Source organism: Heptranchias perlo, chromosome 5, assembly GCF_035084215.1.
Source record: "Heptranchias perlo isolate sHepPer1 chromosome 5, sHepPer1.hap1, whole genome shotgun sequence".
In the NCBI taxonomy this organism is placed as follows: Eukaryota; Metazoa; Chordata; class Chondrichthyes; order Hexanchiformes; family Hexanchidae; genus Heptranchias; species Heptranchias perlo.
This window is the reverse complement of record NC_090329.1, coordinates 117,423,830-117,443,035: the sequence shown is the minus strand read 5'-3', so window position 1 is coordinate 117,443,035 and position 19,206 is coordinate 117,423,830. Positions and strand designations below refer to the sequence as shown.

Below are 19,206 nucleotides of genomic sequence, written 5' to 3'. Positions count from 1 at the left end.
AGAGTTTTTTGAGGCTGTAACTAGCAGGCTAGATAAAGGGGATCCAGTGGATGTAGTATATATGGATTTTCAAAAGACATTCGATAAGGTGACACAAGAGGTTGTTACACAAAATTAGGCCTCATGGGATTGGGACATGGTAATTTATTAGCAAGGATTGAGGATTGGTTAGCGGTCAGAAAACAAGAGAGTAGAATCATTGTCGGGTTAGCAGGTTATAACTAGTGGGGTGCTGTAAGGATCAGTGCTTGGCCCTCAGCTGTTAACAATATATATCAATGATTTAGATGAGGGGACTGAGTGTAATGTATCCAAGATTGCTGACGATACAAAGCTAGGTGGGAAAGTAAGCTGTGAGGAGGACACAAAGAGGCTGCAAAGGGATATAGACAGGTTAAGTGAGTGGGCAAGTAAGTGGCAAATGGAGTATAATGTGGGGAAATGTGAAATTATCCACTTTGGTAAGAATAGAAGAGCAGAATATTTTTTTAAAAGGTGAGAAACTATTAAATGTTGATGTTCAGAGGGATTTGGATATCCTTGTACACAAATCACAGAAAGTTAACATGCAGGTACAGCAAGCAATTAGGAAGGCAAATGGGATGGTAGCCTTTATTGCAAGGGGATTGGAGAATAAAAGTAAGGAGGTCTTGCTGCATTATATAGGGCTCTGGTGAGACTACACCTGGAGTACTGAGTAGAGTTTTGGTCTCCTTACCTAAGGAAGGATATACTTGTCTTAGATGGGGTGCAATGAAGGTTCACTAGATTTATTCCTGGGATGAGAGGTTTGTCCTACGAGGAGAGATTGAGTAGAATGGGCCTATACTCTCTGGAGTATAGAAGAGTGAGGGGTCATCTCATTGAAATATATAAAATTCTTAGAGGGCTTGACAGGGTAGATGCTGAGAGGCTGTTTCCCCTGGCTGGAGAGTCTAGAACTAGGGGCCATAGTCTCAAGATAAGGGGTTGGCCATTTAGGACCAAGATGAGGAAAAATTTCTTCACTCAGAGGGTTGTGACTCTTTGGAATTCTCTACCCCAGAGGGCTGTGGATGCTCAGTCGTTGAGTATATTCAAGACTGAGATCGATAAATGTTTGGACACTAAGGGAATCAAGGGATATGGGGATAGCACAGGAGAGTGGAGTTGAGGTAGATGATCATCCATCATCTTACTGAATGGCAGAGCAGGCTCGAGGGGCCATATGGCCTACTCCTGCTCCTATTTCTTACGTTCGTAAAGAGCAGGGGAACGGGACTAATTGGATAGCTCTTTCAAAGAGCCGGCAGAGGCACGATGGGCCAAATGGCCTCCTTCTGCGCTGTACGATTCTATGAAACATGGAGAGGTGGTCGTGCATGTTTTCTCTCTGCGGGGTTCTGTATAGCAATGGAGCCCAATGAGCCTAGCAGAACGCAGCGGGCCAGTGGGAATGCAAGAGCAACACGCAAGCATCGCTGCCCCATAATGGGACAAAGTGAGATGCAGAAATATAAAGTGCCTGGTTCCAGTGGCACAGCACAAAGTCAGATTGTAAATTTACCCCTGAAGTAATCGGGATGGGCGTGAAGAATTTGGTTCTCTGCAGTGCGTGTTTAGTACTGAAAAGGCCTCCCTCCCCCACCAAGTCAGGACCCATTTAGATTTTTTTTAAAATGTGAATGTAAAGTCATGCTCCTTCCATGTTCTGTTTGTCACCACTGGCTTCAAAGATAATTTTGAACCTTTGATCTTTTGTGGTGATGTTGCCGGAAAGCCCAAATGTTGCAGTACTTTGGTTTGACTCCTGTCATTATCCATGTGTCTTGTTACTTGGATTTATGGTCCTGATTTAGATAGCTGGTAAACACACATTTGAAACAAAATCATAACAAGCAGAGGGCTGAATTCCAGGAAAACAAGGTTTTCGAAAAGTTTTACCAGATTTGGTTTCACTGCTGGGATTTGTTTTTCCACCCCCAGCCCGGATTGTAACCGACACTCCAACACTTCTGAAGTGAGGGGAAGGTCTGCCTTCTCTGCACTGTAATATCCCACTTATATTGTGCATTTGCTTCTGTTCGAAGGAATTCGTCAATATGCTAAGTAGGCTGGTGCTCCGGAATCTGTCCTGGATCTCACACCACCCGGTGACCATGGTCGGGGGGAGGGGGGCGAAACATGGACCCAAGCAGTTGTTTAAAATCATCATTTATTTCTCTGATGGTTCAACAAATTTATCCAGTGTGTAACTGAGCCATACGGGGCAGGAAGGCCCCGGGTTTCACCCTGGTCTGTGCAAAGTTGGCTGTTCGCAGCCGAGGCCGAGGGGACGGCAGGGGCACGACGATTAACCTCGGCACCCCTGGCTCAGGGAGGGGAGCGTCAAACCAGGGTTCCCGCTCCTGATTGCTATCCAGTGACCGTGCTGAAAGTGCAAGCGTGTACACATCAGATGAGGACAAGGTTGGGCTCAGGGCAGGATTGCCAACTCTGGTTGTACATATTCTGAGACGTTTCAGCACGTGACCTCCTGCCTCCAACTGCCCTCACCGCCTCCCCTCCACCCCCCCCATCCCCGCCATCGGCCGCCCGACACATCCATCCTCGCGGCGCACCACTAGGAAGCAAACAGACTCTTTGTTATCCGATTGGATCATTACTGACTGTCAGTCTACCATTTATGCCCTCTCCAGTATTTTTTTTAATGCCCCTATGATATTTCTCCCGGGTTTCTCACAGCAATGTCCGGGAGATTAATCTTTAATTCCTGGAGACTCCAGGACACCCCGGATGGGTTGCCAACCCTAGGCTCAGCTGTGATGCCCCTGTGGTTGGGAACCCTGCTGAAACTCTTGTCAAGACTCACACATGAATAATGGCCACTTGGACATCTGTGCAACTGCAGTCCAGCAAGGACTCATCACCTTCAGGAGTGGGAAAGGAAAAAAAATTGGTGAGGAAGAAAAAAAGCCCAACAACAGATCGATTGCTTCTGTACATTTCTGGCCATGGATCTCTTCCGATGTCCAGACAAACCAGCAAAGCAAAAAAAAAACACATTGCCGGCCTAACCGTGGCCAGATAGAAGACCAATGGCATCACCACAGTTCCAGCAACAAGGGGGAAGAAAAAAAAACCTTTGAAGCACGGGTTATGATGAAAGATCATCGACCTGAAACGTTAACGCTGTTTCTCCCTCCACAGAGCTGCCAGTTTCCAGCATTTTCTGTTTTTATTTCAGATTTCCAGCATCCGCAGTATTTTGCTTTTGTCCAAAGCACCAGCCCTGTTTATATTACAGTGTTGCTGACGGAGCTCTAATAGAAATGTGATACGGACATCTCAGTAGTTGCCACTTATGGCGATGGTGCAGCACCAAGTAGGGGGTATCTCGGACCTTCCCCGTGCAAAATAAAATTCAAGTCCATACTTTCCTTTCCTATCAGTTACATCGAGCTATACCTGGTTCTTAAGCTGTCAGCTGCGGCCCCAGTCCAGTTTTTCAGCAGTCCGATCACGGGTCTTTCTTCATACTGTCTGGCGTACTGAGCTAAAAGCTCACGGACAACCACCTGCGGGATGAATCGCCAACATTTACTTGTAAATTCTAAAAACCTTTTTTTTTTTGCCGAATGCAACAATCTTAAGGCTGACAGGCAGCGTGGCCAAACACAGCAGTGAGCTGCAAAACCACGGGGCACGAGGTTGTTGCCTGCAGTTCCCCACGCGCCAAGGCAGTAAGCATCGAGGCCTAACTGCTTCTCCAGGGGCAGAGTGAACATTTTCCAGGGCAGCGAGTCAGAAAATTGCCTCCGACCTGCTCTTTTCCCAACTCAAATTTGGGTTGCAATCCATCCAGTTTTGGATCGGACTGTCCGCTGTTTGAGTGGGCTCTCTGGAAATTTTTAAAACACGAAAAAGGCATCAAAGAAGGTTTTTGTTTTTTTTTAAAAAACAATCTTCTTCCTTCCCAACCTGTGTGTCTTATGATGTGGAGACATTGGTTATTAAAGTATTCAGCAGTAAATCACGCTTTAGAACTCAACTTTCATAATCCTGCCCCAACCCAAACCTGTCCCCAGTCATGTTTTCGACTTGGAGGGAGGGGAGGGGGTGGGGGTGGGGGGGGGGGGGGAAGGTGGCAACCCTACTTGAGAAGGGCACGGATACCAAGCCCGAGTCCTGCCAGTCAGAATGACAACTGCCTGAGATGCAGGACACAGGAGCTGACATTAAGGTGGGTCAAGGTGGTCACACTGCCCACAGGTATGGAGGGAGAAGTCAACGACCGGGTTCTCTCAAGCCACTTTACTGCATCTCCTAGCAGCTGGCTTAACAGAGGCATCAGCAGGGGTCTGGGAGGTGGAGGTCTCCTATCCGTCCTCTCAACTAACAAACAAACAGAGCTTGGCTAATGAAGACCTGAAAGGTGGGCGGGGGGGGGGGGGCGTGCGGAGAAGGAAAAATAAAATCAATTACGAAACAAACAACAATTAAGGCTGCTTTATAGTGAAGTCCTGCAATACCACTAATGCTCCACATGACTTAAATCCCAGGGTTTTTAGCGTCACATAGTTTGGGATCCAATGCACACCATTATCCGAATATAGCACAGCTGCTGAATGTACGGAGGGGATCAAAAAGGAGCTAAGCAGCACTAACAATGTACCACCTCAGAACTGCTGCAAGCCCACTTTATATTCATATTCATATTTCTGTCACTAACAGGCTTGCCACATATTTGCACATACAAGTTATTTTTAAACCAGTGTTTTCCGGAGTCATAATGGACTTCCAGTTTTTCCACTGTGGGGAAGGGTGTCAATTTTTCTCTGGATTCTGCCCCCTACAAGCCCCAGTAGTTTATTTAACTCCAAGTAATTTTCAGGTTCCACTGTGCAATGTTAAACCACTCTCAGTGCAGCACCCGCTACCAAATGTACCGATGCATTGTATCCTCGTATGTATTTCACATTTCTTACACCGATTGTTTCCCCTCGTCTCCTGAAAAGCGAGCTATTCAACCACAGATGCCATCATAACCAAGCTTGCTCCTGTCCCTGCTCGGCGTGCGATCGACGAAGAGTAGCTGGAACCCTGGATAATTTCCTCTCCCCACCACAGCCCCCGGGACCGGGAAGCCACTGAGATCAAACTGCAGCTCCCCACCCCCACCCGGGCAGAGACTCGATAACCCAGTACAGACTTGAGGTCAGAATTGTGAATCTTTTTGGTCTGTCTGGCTCGGCACTACATTACATGGTGCACTTACTCACCAAACCAATGTCGGGGCAGTCGGTGGGGGGGGCGGAGGGAACTACATGCTTTCACTATTAGGCAGATTTTAGAAGCATGTTCTCTGGTACATTCTTTTCCATGACTCTCATTACACTGCAGCTTGTAGGTGCGAGCTTTACCCAGCCAAAGCAGGAAGTGATGTATTGTAAAGTGTCACTTTTTCCATCAAATACTGAAGTTTTAACTTGAAATACACTATAGTTATTGATTTATCATAATAAGAATGTATAATATAATTTGAAATAAACGCTGTTGCCCCCCCTCCCACCGCCCCCATAACAAAGGTGATGATATTCGGGTAAAGGTATGCCTGTGTGTTCTATTCAGTGATCGTAGACATTCCAGTCAATAATGAAATTAAGTTATTCTCAATATTAATAAAATATTTCTAAGCTCCTATATATCAGCAAAATAGAACTTCTCAACAACAACAACTTTCATTTATATAGCGTCTTTAACATAGTAAAATGTCCCGAGCCACTTCGCCGCAGCGTAATCGGACAAAAATAGACACCGAGCCAAAGAAGGAGACATTAGGACACGAGGTAGGTTTTGAGGAGCGTCTTAAAAGGAGGAGAGAGAGGTAGAGAGGCGGAGGGGTTTAGGGAGGGAACTGCAGAGCTCAGGGCCAAGACAGCTGAAGGCACGGCCGCCAATGGTGGGACGAAGTAATTCGGGGATGCGCAAGAGACTCATCAGGAGACTCCTCGCCTTTAGTCAGCGTTCAACTCCTCCCCGTCCCAACTTTAACAGAATCCAGTCAGAACCAGGGGTAAACTTTAAAAAATAAATCATAATGGGAAACTTATAAGAAACAAAATCCCCACCCCCCCACCCCCCACCGCCCCTCTCCCCCAACCTCCCTGCCCCTGCTGCCAGTAGTTTTTCGCCTTCTCTCTTGACGGCTCCATGTGCTGTGGCTGCCCTGTGGTATCCGACCCGTGCGGCCAGTCTTCGCGTGTGAGCCTGGCAGTGAATGTCAGCAGGCTATCAGCCCGATTCAACACAGGCCAAAGGAGGTTAATCCTGTCCGTGCCTGTTGCATGCAACTGCGCACTTTTCAGCAGGGTCCTGGAGTCCCCAGTGATTTGCAAGGCCTCTGATTTGATATTTTCATGGAAAATGGGTGGGAATCACCAATAAAATCCCATCATCCTATGAAATAAAAATGGAATTTGACTTACTCGATCAGCCTAAAGCAGCGGCCCTAATTATAAATGAACGGAATCATGGATTGCGATTCCCAAAACCCTGTAAGAGTTGCAGAGTCTGACTAAACAAAAATTAATTCAGGCAACGTAAATCAGTGGCCTTGGTGATGAGTAGCAGGAACTCTGGTTGTTTTGCTCCTCCCTAGTCTAGTACTTAGGCTAATTTTCCTACCAAGGCGGAGATTAGCTGATTCAATATAGGCCAGGGATCGAATGAGGGACTTTCCTCGTCTCTATGACTCGGCTACTTATTGTTTTGACCAGGTGAACCACTGGGGTAGCCAAAAATACTTTTTCTTCTAGCTCGCAGTCTGCTGAGACACATAGGCCAGGAAAGTCCCACGTTAAATTCCTGGTCTGTAACAAGAACAGAAAATACTGGAAACACTCAGCAGGTCAGGCAGCATCGGTGGAGGGAACAGACCAGTTAAAGTGTGGACCTTGCATCAAAACTGGTCTGTGTTTTAGCTGATCTAGAAATGCTACAATTGGCCACAGAGCCCTTGAGTTAAGGAAGGGAATAAGGAGTGATTCCACTAAGCTGGAATAGTCCTCTGGGCATTCACAGGAATCTTTCTCTGTCAGTACAGCACTCCCTCAGTACTGCAATGAAGTGGCAGAGCTTTCAATTGCCTTAGTCCCTACTTTGGAACTCCCTCCCTCAACTTCTCCAACTTTAAATCCTCCTCAAGGCTTGCGTCTTTTACCAAGTTTTCAGCGACCTCTCCTAATCTCTCCCATCGGCATCTGTTTTCCTTATTTGTGAAGTATCTTGGGATGTTTCTTATGTTAAAGGTACTAATATAAGGAAATTGTTGTCATAGGTCAATCATTGCAAAGTGACACTTGCTGCATGTGTGGACATTGCGTGGCAACAGGATTGAGCCCAGCTGTCATATTCTCCAGAGTTAGATAATAATTGGCATTTTAGCAAGGTAGCGGAGGGCGACTGCAGTTTCTCAGAGTATACCCAAGTGAGGGAGTCAACATCTTCAGGAGTGCAGGGGAGAGAAGAAAATTTGAGGAGATTATCAGGAAAGAAAATTAGAAAAAAACCCAAAACCTTTGTTGGTTCCAATTTTCTCCCTGACGTTCTCCAGTTTTCCCAGGACCTGTCTTCAACTGGCTGTCAGGAAACATTTATGAGAAAAGCTCAGGGTGACTCACCCTCTGATCTCCCTCCCTAACTGTCGGGAAGTATCTGGTGTTTGCTAAGTTCCTGCTCCTAACCACACAGCTGAACTGGTGATTCGTCTGGTGGGGATCTGTAATTGTGAACCAACTTCCTGTCACTCTTCGGGACATCAAAGCATTGCATTATGAATCGAAATATGAATAATCAATGTGCAATGCTTATGATTTGAAGCACATTCCTTTTCTGGGGGTAACGGTCTATTCAGATCAGTAGCCCACCTCACCTCTTGATACTGGATCCCATACATGGGGGTAAATTTTAACATACCGGCGGGAACTCAGCGGGGAGGCGGGTCAATACGCACACGGGAAACTCGGAAAAACTTTGCGTGCGTTGTCTCGAGCGATCGCGACTCAATTGAAGGCCCTTAATGTGACTTCCCAGTCTCGTATCTCCAAGCTGCGCAGCGGGTACACTCGAATGACGTGCTGGGAACTGGAGTATTTAAAGGGTCATTGCAACCATGGATTTTGAGGGAGAAAGGAAATGGAGCAACAAAGGACGAGGCCATTACCTCGGTTCAGTGACTCTGCTTTTGAGTTGCTACTAGTCGGTGTGAGGACCAGGAGGGACACACTGTACCCGGCTGATAGGAGGAAGCGCCCTGCCTCTGCCACCAAGAAGGCCTGGCTCGAGGTGGCCGAGGAACTGAGCAGCAGGAGCACGGTCTCAAGGGGTGGGTGCAGTGCAGGAAGTGCTTTAATGACTTTAATGCTTTAATTAGCTGTATAAAACACTGGTTAGGCCACAGCTGGAGTACCGTGTGCAGTTCTGGTCGCCACACTACAGGAAGGATGTGATCGCTTTGGAGAGGGTGCAGAGGAGATTCACCAGGATGTTACCAGGGCTGGAGCGCTTCAGCTATGAAGAGAGACTGGGAAGATTGGGTTTGTTTTCCTTGGAGCAGAGGAGGCTGAGGGGGGACATGATTGAGGTGTACAAAATTATGAGGGGCACAGATAGGATGGATACTAAGGAGCTTTTTCCCTTCGTTGAGGGTTCTATAACAAGGGGACATAGATTCAAGGTAAAAGGCGGGAGGTTTAGAGGGGATTTGAGAAAGAACTTTTTCTCCCAGAGGGTGGTTGGAGTCTGGAACTCACTGTCTGAAAGGGTTGTGGAGGCAGGAACCCTCACAACATTCAAGAAGCATTTGGATGAGCACTTGAAATGCCATAGCATACAAGGCTACGGACCAAATGCTGGAATATGGGATTAGAGTAGACAGGGCTGATGGCCGGCGCGGACACGATGGGCCGAAGGGCCTCTATCCGTGCTGTATAACTCTATGACTCTATGACCTAACCAGGTCAGGAAAAGTGAGTACAGTTAATGATTCACCTCCATCCTGCGGTGTACATTACCCCTCCTCTCACTCTGTCCTGCCAAGCGTCCTCCATCGCGTCACTCCTCACACCCACTGAAGTCTCAGTATCAACTCACCTTCATTTCCTGTGCACTTCCTCACCTCCCCATTTGTGAACGCACCACTCCCACTCACCCCAATCCTGATACAATGTCATGAATCTGTCTGATACTCACCCTCTGATGCTTCTGTTTCATTGGCAGCCTCACCCAAAGCAATGCATCCATTGGGTGACCCCGTCTCCCTCTCTCACTCACACGTCTGTTCTTTCTCCCCTTGTAGGAGAAGAGAGCGCAAAATGCACTGGAGAGGAGTAGGACTGGAGGGGCCACAACAAATAGTGCCCCTGACAGAGGCGAACGAGGAGGAGGCATTGGATCTGAGCTGCACAGTTGTTCGCCTGGCCGTCGGAGATGCCGAGACTGGTAACCCGCAAACGGCTGGTGACAGAACTTTAACATCCTTCACACACATCATGAATTGATGTTATCAATGACCGACCTGTTGCACACCTCATTACAAAATCACTTCTGTGATGATTCTTAAAATTGCTTTCTGTTCTCTTCCAGGGTCTTCAAGGATTGATGAGGAGGCACGGGCCATGCAAGAGGGCGATTCCTCAGAGAAGCTTCATTCCTCTGAGGGTGCACCGTCACTTCATATCCAGCCATGCACCAATGCAGATACTGGCACTTCGGTGGGTCCTATTGGACAGATAGTTGGGTTGTTACCGGGTGATTCACCACTCACAAGTGAGCACGAGCAGACACTGATGGCAGGACCAGTGGTGGAGGGTCCGCTCCACCAAGCTCCCCTCCAAGCTCTGCTCAGCTGGACACAGATGCTGAACCCCAGAGGCCATCATTGAGAATGAGAATGATAGTGGTACAGCTGCACCTTTGCGAGGTACTGGAAAACGTGCCATGCACACTCTCCACAATAGCGGAGAGGATGGAGGAGTCCACCTCCAGCATTAGTGGAATGGTGACGCAGGTAAGTGCGGGAATGTTTGCGATGAAGAGAATGGCAGCCTTCCATTGAGTTTTAAGCACGGCTCACAAGTGAGTCCATTCAGGCCCTGACAACGGCTGCACGGACTCTCGATGTCAACACGTCTGCCACCTTAAACAGGCAGATACTTTAGCCGTGGCCTTACAACGCATCACAGATGTGCTCCAAGCTGTTGTCCAGCAGGGTGGTAGGAGTGACGTGGCCGTGGCCGTGACCCTGGAGAGGGATGATGGCGAAAGGGGACATGGAAGTGGGGACACCACTCAAAGCGTTCCCACATCTCACCCGTTGCCCCCCTCTCAACCAGTACCCACAATGCTGCCTCCTCTCCAGGTGGCCGAGTCTCCCCTGCACAGGCGCCGATGGAGCAGTCTTTGGAGGGGCCCTCACGGGCACCAAAACCCTGAGGTCATAGGCCGAGAGCATCTCAGCAGTCAGGGCAGGGACCTGAGCAACCTGCCACTACCTCTGCTGAAGTCACAGGGGGATGTGCCACGTAGAAGCGCCAGGAAGAGGAAGGCGAAGGTTTTGTAATCACCAAGAGTATGTACAAGGGTGTCTGACGCAATGTCATGTTTTTCATTTACATTTATTTTTTGTTACATTCACATTAAATGTTATAATTGTCATCACCACTGCCACGTCTTGTCCATTCTTGAGCCCCTTTTGTGCAAGCGCCCTTACATGTGCTTCATCATGAACGCCATTGGGCGCATTTACAATGGGTGTACGTGTGGCTGAAGGACTGTTTTGTGCAAGTGGAGGTGGGGGATTTGCTGGTGTTGGTTGTTCCAGGTGGTCTGAATACTTCACTATCTTTAGTTTGCAGATCTCCTTCTGAGAATCTATCAGATATGAGTGACTCCCTGGCATCATGAGCAGCCAGGTGTGCCGGTGCTCTGCCGATGAGTTGCCCATCTTCTTGTCCTCCTCCTTCTTGTCTTCCTCAATGTTGCGGGCAGATGTGGATGCTTCATGAGCGCACGGGAGCTCCTCTACCTGAGCGATGTTGTGCAGGACGCTGCACACGAGTATTATTCTGCTCACCCTCGTTGGTGAGTACTGAAGGGCTCCCCCAGATCGATCCAGGCACCTGAAACACATCTTGAGCATTCCAATGGCTTGTTCAATGACAGAGCTGGTGGTGATGTCACTGTCATTGTACCGCTGCTGTGCCTCGTTGGTGCGGTTTCTCACAGGTGTCACAAGCCACAAGTCTGCAGGATGTGTCCCTTGTCTCCAAGGAGCCAGCCCTTATGTCTGTCTTGTGCGTGAAAGAAGGCCGGGCAGAATATGAAGGAACCATGGCAGCTGCCCAGGAATCTGGCGCACACCTGCAGAAATCTCTTCCGGTGGTCGCAAACCAGCTGCGCATTGATGGAGTGATATCCCTTTCAGTTGATGAACAGTCCTGGCTCATGTGGAGGTTCTCCGATTGCTACGTGTGTGCAATTAATTGCGCCCTGCACCCGTGGGAAACCAGCCAGAGAGTGGAAACCCACTTCCCACTCAGTCTGGCTGATATCGTCACGGGGAAGGTCATGTAGTGAGATGCTCTGGCAAACAAGCCATCCATAACCTGTCATATACACTTACGTGCAGATGACTGAGAGATCCTGGTGATGTCACTGGTGGTGCCGTGGAAGGATCCGGAGGCGAAGAAATTGAGGGCAGTGGTGACTTTAGTTGTGACGGGCAATGCGTGGCCACCAGGCCCAGCCGGGAGCAGCTCTGCATGAAGGACATGTAGACGTCTGCATCCACCTGGCGACTCAATCCGAGCCTGCGTCGACACTGCTCCTGAGAGAGGTCCAGGAATCTCAGCCTCTGCCTGTAGACCCTGTCACAAGGGTAGTGCCTCCTGCGACATCGGCCCCTCCATTGGTCCCCTCTCTGCTCTACTGCAGGTCCTTGTGGCGCACCTCTGTCTTGTGTATCTGCAACTCCCAGAACTGCACGCTGTGTCTGCCGCGGATGGTGATGTGCCTCCTTGGAAGAGTAGTAAACAGTGAGGAGGATAGTGATAGACTTCAAGAGGATATAGACAGGCTGGTGGAATGGACGGTCATGTGGCAGATGAAATTTAACGCAGAAAAATGCGAAGTAATATATTTCGGTGGGAAGGACGAGGAGAGGCAATATTAACTGGAGTGCACAACTCTAAAAGGGGTACAGGAACAGAGAGATCTGGGGGTATATGTGCACAAATCGTTGAAGGTGGCAGGGCAGGTTGAGAAAGTGGTTAAAAAAGCATACGGGATCCTGGGCTTTATAAATAGAGTCATATAGTACAAAAGTATGGAAGTGGCAGGGGGATGGGAACCTGAGCGGGGAATCAGAAAGGGAGTAAAGTTGAGGGTAGCATGAGAGGGGAAGACCCAGGGGAAATTTACAATACAAATAGAACAAACAGTTGTTCAAGGACAAGTGAAAGGGAAAAGCGTAGAGCAGCAGAAAGATAGTGTACTTTAGGCACTACAGATAAAGTGAAAACTAGAAGGCGTAAGGCGATTAACCCAGCATCAAAACTGTAGGTCAGGCTATGGTGTGTGGCCCAACTAAGAGTTCCATATACAAATGCATGGAGTATAAGGAATAAATTAAATGAACTACAGGTTCAAATTCAAATTGGAGGGTATGACATGATAGCTATTACATGGCTGCAGGATGGTCAGGATTGGGAACTAAATATACCGGGTTATAAGGTCTACAGGAGAGATAGGGAAAATAGAAGAGGGGGAGGAGTAGCCTTAGTGATTAGAGATGAAATCACTTCAAAGATAAAGGAGGATATAACAAGGGGTAAGCAGCCAACAGAGACCTTATGGGTTGAATTGAGAAATAGGAAAGGATCTAAGACTATAGTGGGAGTTGTATATAGGACCCCTGGCAGCAGCTCTGAAGTGCGAGATTGTATAAATGCAGAGATCAGACAAGCGTGTAAGAAAGGCATAGTGGTCTTAATGGGGAACTTTAACCTTCACATAGATTGAGAAAAGCCGACTAGCAACTGTCAGAAAGGTAGTGAATTTCTTGAGTGTGTCCGGGATACTTTTCTACAGCAGTATGTCCTCGAGGCAACAAGGGGGCAAGCCATACTAGATTTAGTAATGAGTAATGAACAAGATTTAGTTAACAGCTTAACTGTGCGTGAACATCTATCCAATAGCGATCATAACATGATCGAGTTCAATGTAGTGTTTGAAAGGGAAAAAAGTGAATCAGCTGCTAAGATTCTGGACTTGGGTAAGGCCGACTTCAATGGGATGAGACAGAGACTGTCCACAGTAAACTGGACAAATCTGTTAATGGGTAAAACGACTGATGATCAGTGGGAAATGTTTAAAGAAACATTTAACGTGATACAGAATCGGTTTATACACCTGAGGGGCAAGAACTCTACCTGCCAAAAAAACCAGCCATGGACAACGAAAGAGGTAAGGGACAGTATAAGGCATAAGGAAAGGGCATACAAAAAGGCAAAAAATGGCACAGATCCTGGCGAATGGGAAAGATACAAAAATCAACAAAGAGTCACAAAGCAGATAGTAAGAGCTACAAAAAGAGAGTATGAAAAGAAACTTGCAAGGGATATCAAAACCAATACGAAGAACTTTTATAGTTACATTCGGAAAAAGAGGGTGGTCAGGAGCAGTGTTGGCCCCTTAAAAACTGAAAGTGGGGATATTGTCATTGACAATGGGGAAATGACAGTCATGTTGAACAATTACTTTGCGTCAGTATTTACAGTAGAAAAAGAGGATAGCGTGCCAGAAATCCCAAGAAAACTAATATTGAACCGGGGACAGGGACTCAATAAAATTAACATAAGTAAAGCAACAGTAATGAAGAAAACAATAGCATGAAAGAGTGACAAATCCCCAGGACCAGATGGTTTCCATTCCAGGGTTTTAAAGGAAGTAGGTGAGCACATTGCAGATGTCCTAACTATAATCTTTCAAAGTTCTCTAGATACAGGAACTGTCCCTCTAGATTGGAAAATTGCACATGTCACTCCGCTTTTTAAGAAAGGAGAGAGAGGGAAACCGGGGAATTATAGACCAGTTAGCCTAACATCTGTCGTGGGGAAAATGCTGGAGTCTATAATTAAGGATAGGGTGACTGAACACCTCGAGAATTTTCAGTTAATCAGAGAGAGCCAGCATGGATTTGTGAAAGGTAGGTCGTGCCTGACAAACCTGATTGAATTTTTTGAAGAGGTGACTAAAGTAGTGGACAGGGGAATGTCAATGGATGTTATTTATATGGACTTCCAGAAGGCATTTGATAAGGTCCCACATAAGAGACTGTTAGCTAAGATAGAAGCCCATGGAATCGAGGGAAAAGTACGGACTTGGTTAGGAAGTTGGCTGAGCGAAAGGCGACAGAGAGTAGGGATAATGGGAAGGTACTCACATTGGCAGGATGGGACTAGTGGAGTCCCGCAGGGATCTGTCTTGGGGCCTCAATTATTCACAATATTTATTAACGACTTAGATGAAGGCATAGAAAGTCTCATATCTAAGTTTGCCGATGACACAAAGATTGGTGGCATTGTAAGCAGTGTAGATGAAAACATAAAATTACAAAGGGATATTGATAGATTGGGTGAATGGGCAAAACTGTGGTAAATGGAATTCAATGTAGGCAAATGTGAGGTCATCCACTTTGGATCAAAAAAGGATAGAACAGGGTACTTTCTAAATGGTAAAAAGTTAAAAACAGTGGATGTTCAAAGGGACCTAGGGGTTCAGGTACATAGATCATTGAAGTGTCATGAACAGGTGCAGAAAATAATCAGGAAGGCTAATGGAATGCTGGCCTTTATATCTAGAGGACTGGAGTACAAGGGGGCAGATGTTATGCTGCAGCTATACAAAACCCTGGTTAGACCGCACCTGGAGTACTGTGAGCAGTTCTGGGCACCGCACCTTCGGAAGGACATATTGGCCTTGGAGGGAGTGCAGCGTAGGTTTACTAGAATGATACCCGGACTTCAAGGGTTAAGTTACGAGGAGAGATTACACAAATTGGGGTTGTATTCTCTTGAGTTTCGAAGGTTATGGGGTGATCTGATCGAAGTTTATAAGATATTAAGGGGAACAGATAGGGTGGATAGAGAGAAACTATTTCCGCTGGTTGGGGATTCTAGGAGTAGGGGGCACAGTCTAAAAATTAGAGCCAGACCTTTCAGGAGTGAGATTAGAAAATATTTCTACACATAAAGGGTGGTAGAAGTTTGGAACTCTCTTCTGCAAATGGCAATTGATACTAGCTCAATTGCTAAATTTAAATCTGAGGTAGATAGCTTTTTGGCAACCAAAGGTATTAAGGGATATGGGCCAAAGTCAGGTATATGGAGTTAGATCTCAGATCAGCCATGATCTTATCAAATGGCAGAGCAGGCACGAGGGGCTGAATGGCTTACTCTTGTTCCTATGTTTCTATGTTTCCTATGTTTCATGATGAACCTTTATAAAACACTGGTTCGGCCACAACTGGAGTATTGTGCCCAGTTCTGGGCACTGCACTTTAGGAAAGATGTAAAGGCATTCGGGAGGGTGCAGAAGAGATTTACTAGAATGATTCCAGGGATGAGGGACTTTAGTTACGTGGATAGACTGGAGAAGCTGGGGTGGCTCTCCTTGGAACAGAGAAGGTTGTGAGGAGATTTGATAGAGGTATTCAAAATGATGAAGGTTCTAGACAGAGTAGATAGAGAGAAATTGTTTCCATTGGCAGAAGGATCAAGCACCAGAGGGCATAGATTTAAGGTGATTGGCAAAAGATCCAAAGGTGACATGAGGAAAAACATTTTTATACAGCAAGTGGTTAGGATCTGGAATGCACTGCCCAAGGGGGTTGTGGAGGCAGACTCAATCATGGCCTTCAAAAGGGAACTGGATAAGTACATGAAAGGAAAAAAATTGCAGGGCTACAGGGATAGGGCAGGGGAGTGGGACTAGCTGGATTGCTCTTGCATAAAGCCGGCGCGGACTCGATGGGCCAAATGGCCTCTTTCGGTGCTGTAACCTTTCTATGATTCTATGATAAAGGTAAAATGAGGGCTGGCTGCAACTCGCCTCTGTTTCCACGGCATGTTTCAGAGGCCACGGGAGACACGTTCAGGAACAGTTAAATGGCTTGTGTAAGTCAATACACAAAAAGTGAACAGGTTTAAGCACCTTACGTACCTCAATTGGCCCTTCAAATATTGTCCTGCCTGCTTCCGGGTTTCAGATGACCGCGCGCACCCAAAGGTGTCTGGGTTGAACCCGGAAGTAGGTGTGTTGGAGCTGGGATGCCGTCCCGATCTGAAAATGGAGAATTTTTACTCCCCAGCCGCGCCCAACCCACCCCTTCTTGGGGGTTAAAATTTACCCCATAAACTTGAGAAAGCCCTGCCATTGCATGCCTAAGAGTTATGAACCTTGAAGGAAAACAGATTGGGCACATGTATTATTCGCTGTAAGTTTAATCAGCACTGGTACTTTGGTGCAATTAAAACAAAGATGAAAAAGACCAAAATGTCTTCACCCCTTCTCGGCTTGGTCCCGAGGGACTGTGTCCAGGCTGGCTCGCATTCATCACGACCCCCTGCTACCAATATGAATCAATAATTTGAACAGATATCCTGCGGATCTTCCAATCAATACCTTTTGAGCTATGCAAAGACATAATATGGCACTGGGAAGAACCCATCACCACCAGGCCAACCTAGATCCCTAGGTGTGTCCACCAACAATACTAATAAATACTACACCAACAATCTGCAAAAAGGAGCACTGCAATTCTTTCAGAAATGCCTGGAACTGACACTCCTGGCCTGTATGGCTCATCTTAATTTCATTTTATTATTGGGGAAACCCAAGTCCACTTAGCTTTTCATAGTATCACAGTAGGAACAGAACAGGAGGAGGCCATTTGTCCTATCGTACCTGTGCTGGCTCTTTGACAGAGCTATCCAATTAGTCCGATTCCCATGCTCTTTCTCCATAGCCCTGTAATTTTTTTTCCCAAAGTGACTATTGAATCTACTTCCACCACCCTTTCAGGCAATGCATTCCCGACCATAACAACTCGCTGTGAAAAAAAATGATTCCTCATGTCGCCTCTGGCTCTTTTGCCGATCACCTTAAATCTGTATCCTCTGGTTACCGACCCGTCCGCCACTGGAAACAGTTTCTCCTTATTTACTCTGTCAAAATCGTTCATGAATTTTTTGAGGATGTAACTAGCAGGGTAGATAAAGGGGAACCAGTCGATGTCATATATTTGGATTTTCAAAGGGCATTTGATAAGGTGCCACATGAAAGATTGTTACACAAGGTAAGGGCTCATGGGGTTGGGGGTAACATATTAGCATGGATAGAGGATTGGTTAACGGACAGAAAACAGAGAGTAGGGATAAACGGGTCATTTTCAGGTTGGCAAGCTGTAACTAGTGGGGTGCCGCAAGGATCAGAGCTTGGGCCTCAGCTATTTACAATCTATATTAATGATTTAGATGAAGGGACCGAGTGTAATGTATCCAAGTTTGCTGACGATACAAAGCTAGCTGGGGAAGTAAGCTGTGAGGAGGACACAGAGTCTGCAAAGGGATATAGACAGGTTAAGTGAGGGGGCAACAAAGGTTCACTGGATTGATTCCTGGGATGAGGGGGTTGTCCTATGAGGAGAGATTGAGTAGAATGGGCCTATACTCTCTGGAGTTTAGAAGAATGAGAGGTGATCTCATTGAAACATACAAGATTCTGAGGGGGCTTGACAGGGTAGATGCTGAGAGGTTGTTTCCCCTGGCTGGAGAGTCTGGAACCAGAGGGCATAGTAGGGGTTGGCCATTTAAGACTGATATGAGGAGGAATTTCTTCACTCAGAGGGTTGTGAGTCTTTGGAATTCTCTACCCCAGAGGGCTATGGATGCTGAGTTGAGTATATTCAAGGCTGAGATAGATAGCGTTTTGGACACCAGGGGAATCAAGGGATATGGAGATCAGGCGGGAAAGTGGAGTTGAGATCGAAGATCAGCCATGATCTTATTGAATGGCGGAGCAGGCTTGAGGGGCCGTGTGGCCTACTCCTACTCCTATTTCTTATGTTCTTATGATCTTGAACACCTCCGTCAAATCTCCCCTTAACCTTCTCTGTTCTAAGGAGAACAACCCCAGCTTCTCCAGTGATTCCACATAACTGAAGTCCCTCTTTCCTAATCTTTTTAATGAAGAGACCTTTATGTTAACGTGTTGTTTGAGAGACAGACAGAGTGCGTAATTGAAGAGATTCATCACTGTTGACATGCATTGCAAGTCATTGCTGGGAGCTGCATGAGGTAAACTAAGTGTCACTTCTTGAAATGCGTGTCTCTTTTGTTTTCAGTGCCTGTCTTATTCATATGCATAACACCAGATTTCCAATGAGCAATTTACACCTATTGGGGCGCGGAGGGGAGATTTGCAAAATGCTCATGAAAAACAAAAGCACCCAAAAAAGCAAAAATGACCTTAATTGACACTCTATGTTATTTAGAACATTGACACTTGATAAGGACCGAAGTCTTAAGGCATTTTTAAACTGACTTATGCTGTAGATGGCAACTGTGTGGTACTCCTGCCTTTGATAGCATGAATTCAAAATTTGCATTCTTGCCTTCAAACGGCCCACGGCTTCAGCCCACTAACTACGGCTTCATGTGAGTCTCGCTCCAATATCAGTTGTAAACAATTTTACAACACCAAGTTATAGTCCAACAATTTTTATTTGAAATCTACAAGCTTTCGGAGGCTTCCTCCTTCGTCCTTCGTCAGTGACAGAGTCTTCAGATCTATGATTCTATGTATTTGAACTACTTTTTGGAACTCACTCCCTAAACCCCTTTGTTGTATGATTTCTCTCTTCCCCCTTTACAAGCATCCTCACAACCCATCTTTTCAACCATACTTTTAGTCAACCACAGTGCAGCTTGGTGTCACTTTCTCTTCTGTGAAGCACCTTGGGATGTTTACTTTGTTATAAGTTCTATATGAATGCAAATGAAAAGCAAAAAAAAACTGCAGATGCTGGAAATCTGAAACAAAAACAGAAAATGCTGCAAACTATATAAATGTATTTCATTGTAGCACACTACAAAATAAATGAGGTGA

The 19,206-nt window shown here is 46.5% G+C and overlaps 1 protein-coding gene across 3 annotated transcripts in view; it reads right to left on the bottom strand.

The window, feature by feature from the left end:
* acoxl (acyl-CoA oxidase-like) overlaps window positions 1-19,206 on the bottom strand; it is a 294,551-nt gene that overhangs the window by 56,135 nt on the left and 219,210 nt on the right. For all 3 annotated transcript variants that reach the window (XM_067985091.1, XM_067985090.1, XM_067985089.1), the window contains exon 14: window positions 3,448-3,557. In XM_067985091.1, the coding sequence (XP_067841192.1) occupies window positions 3,448-3,557 (110 nt within the window). The remainder of the gene's footprint in view (window positions 1-3,447; window positions 3,558-19,206) is intronic.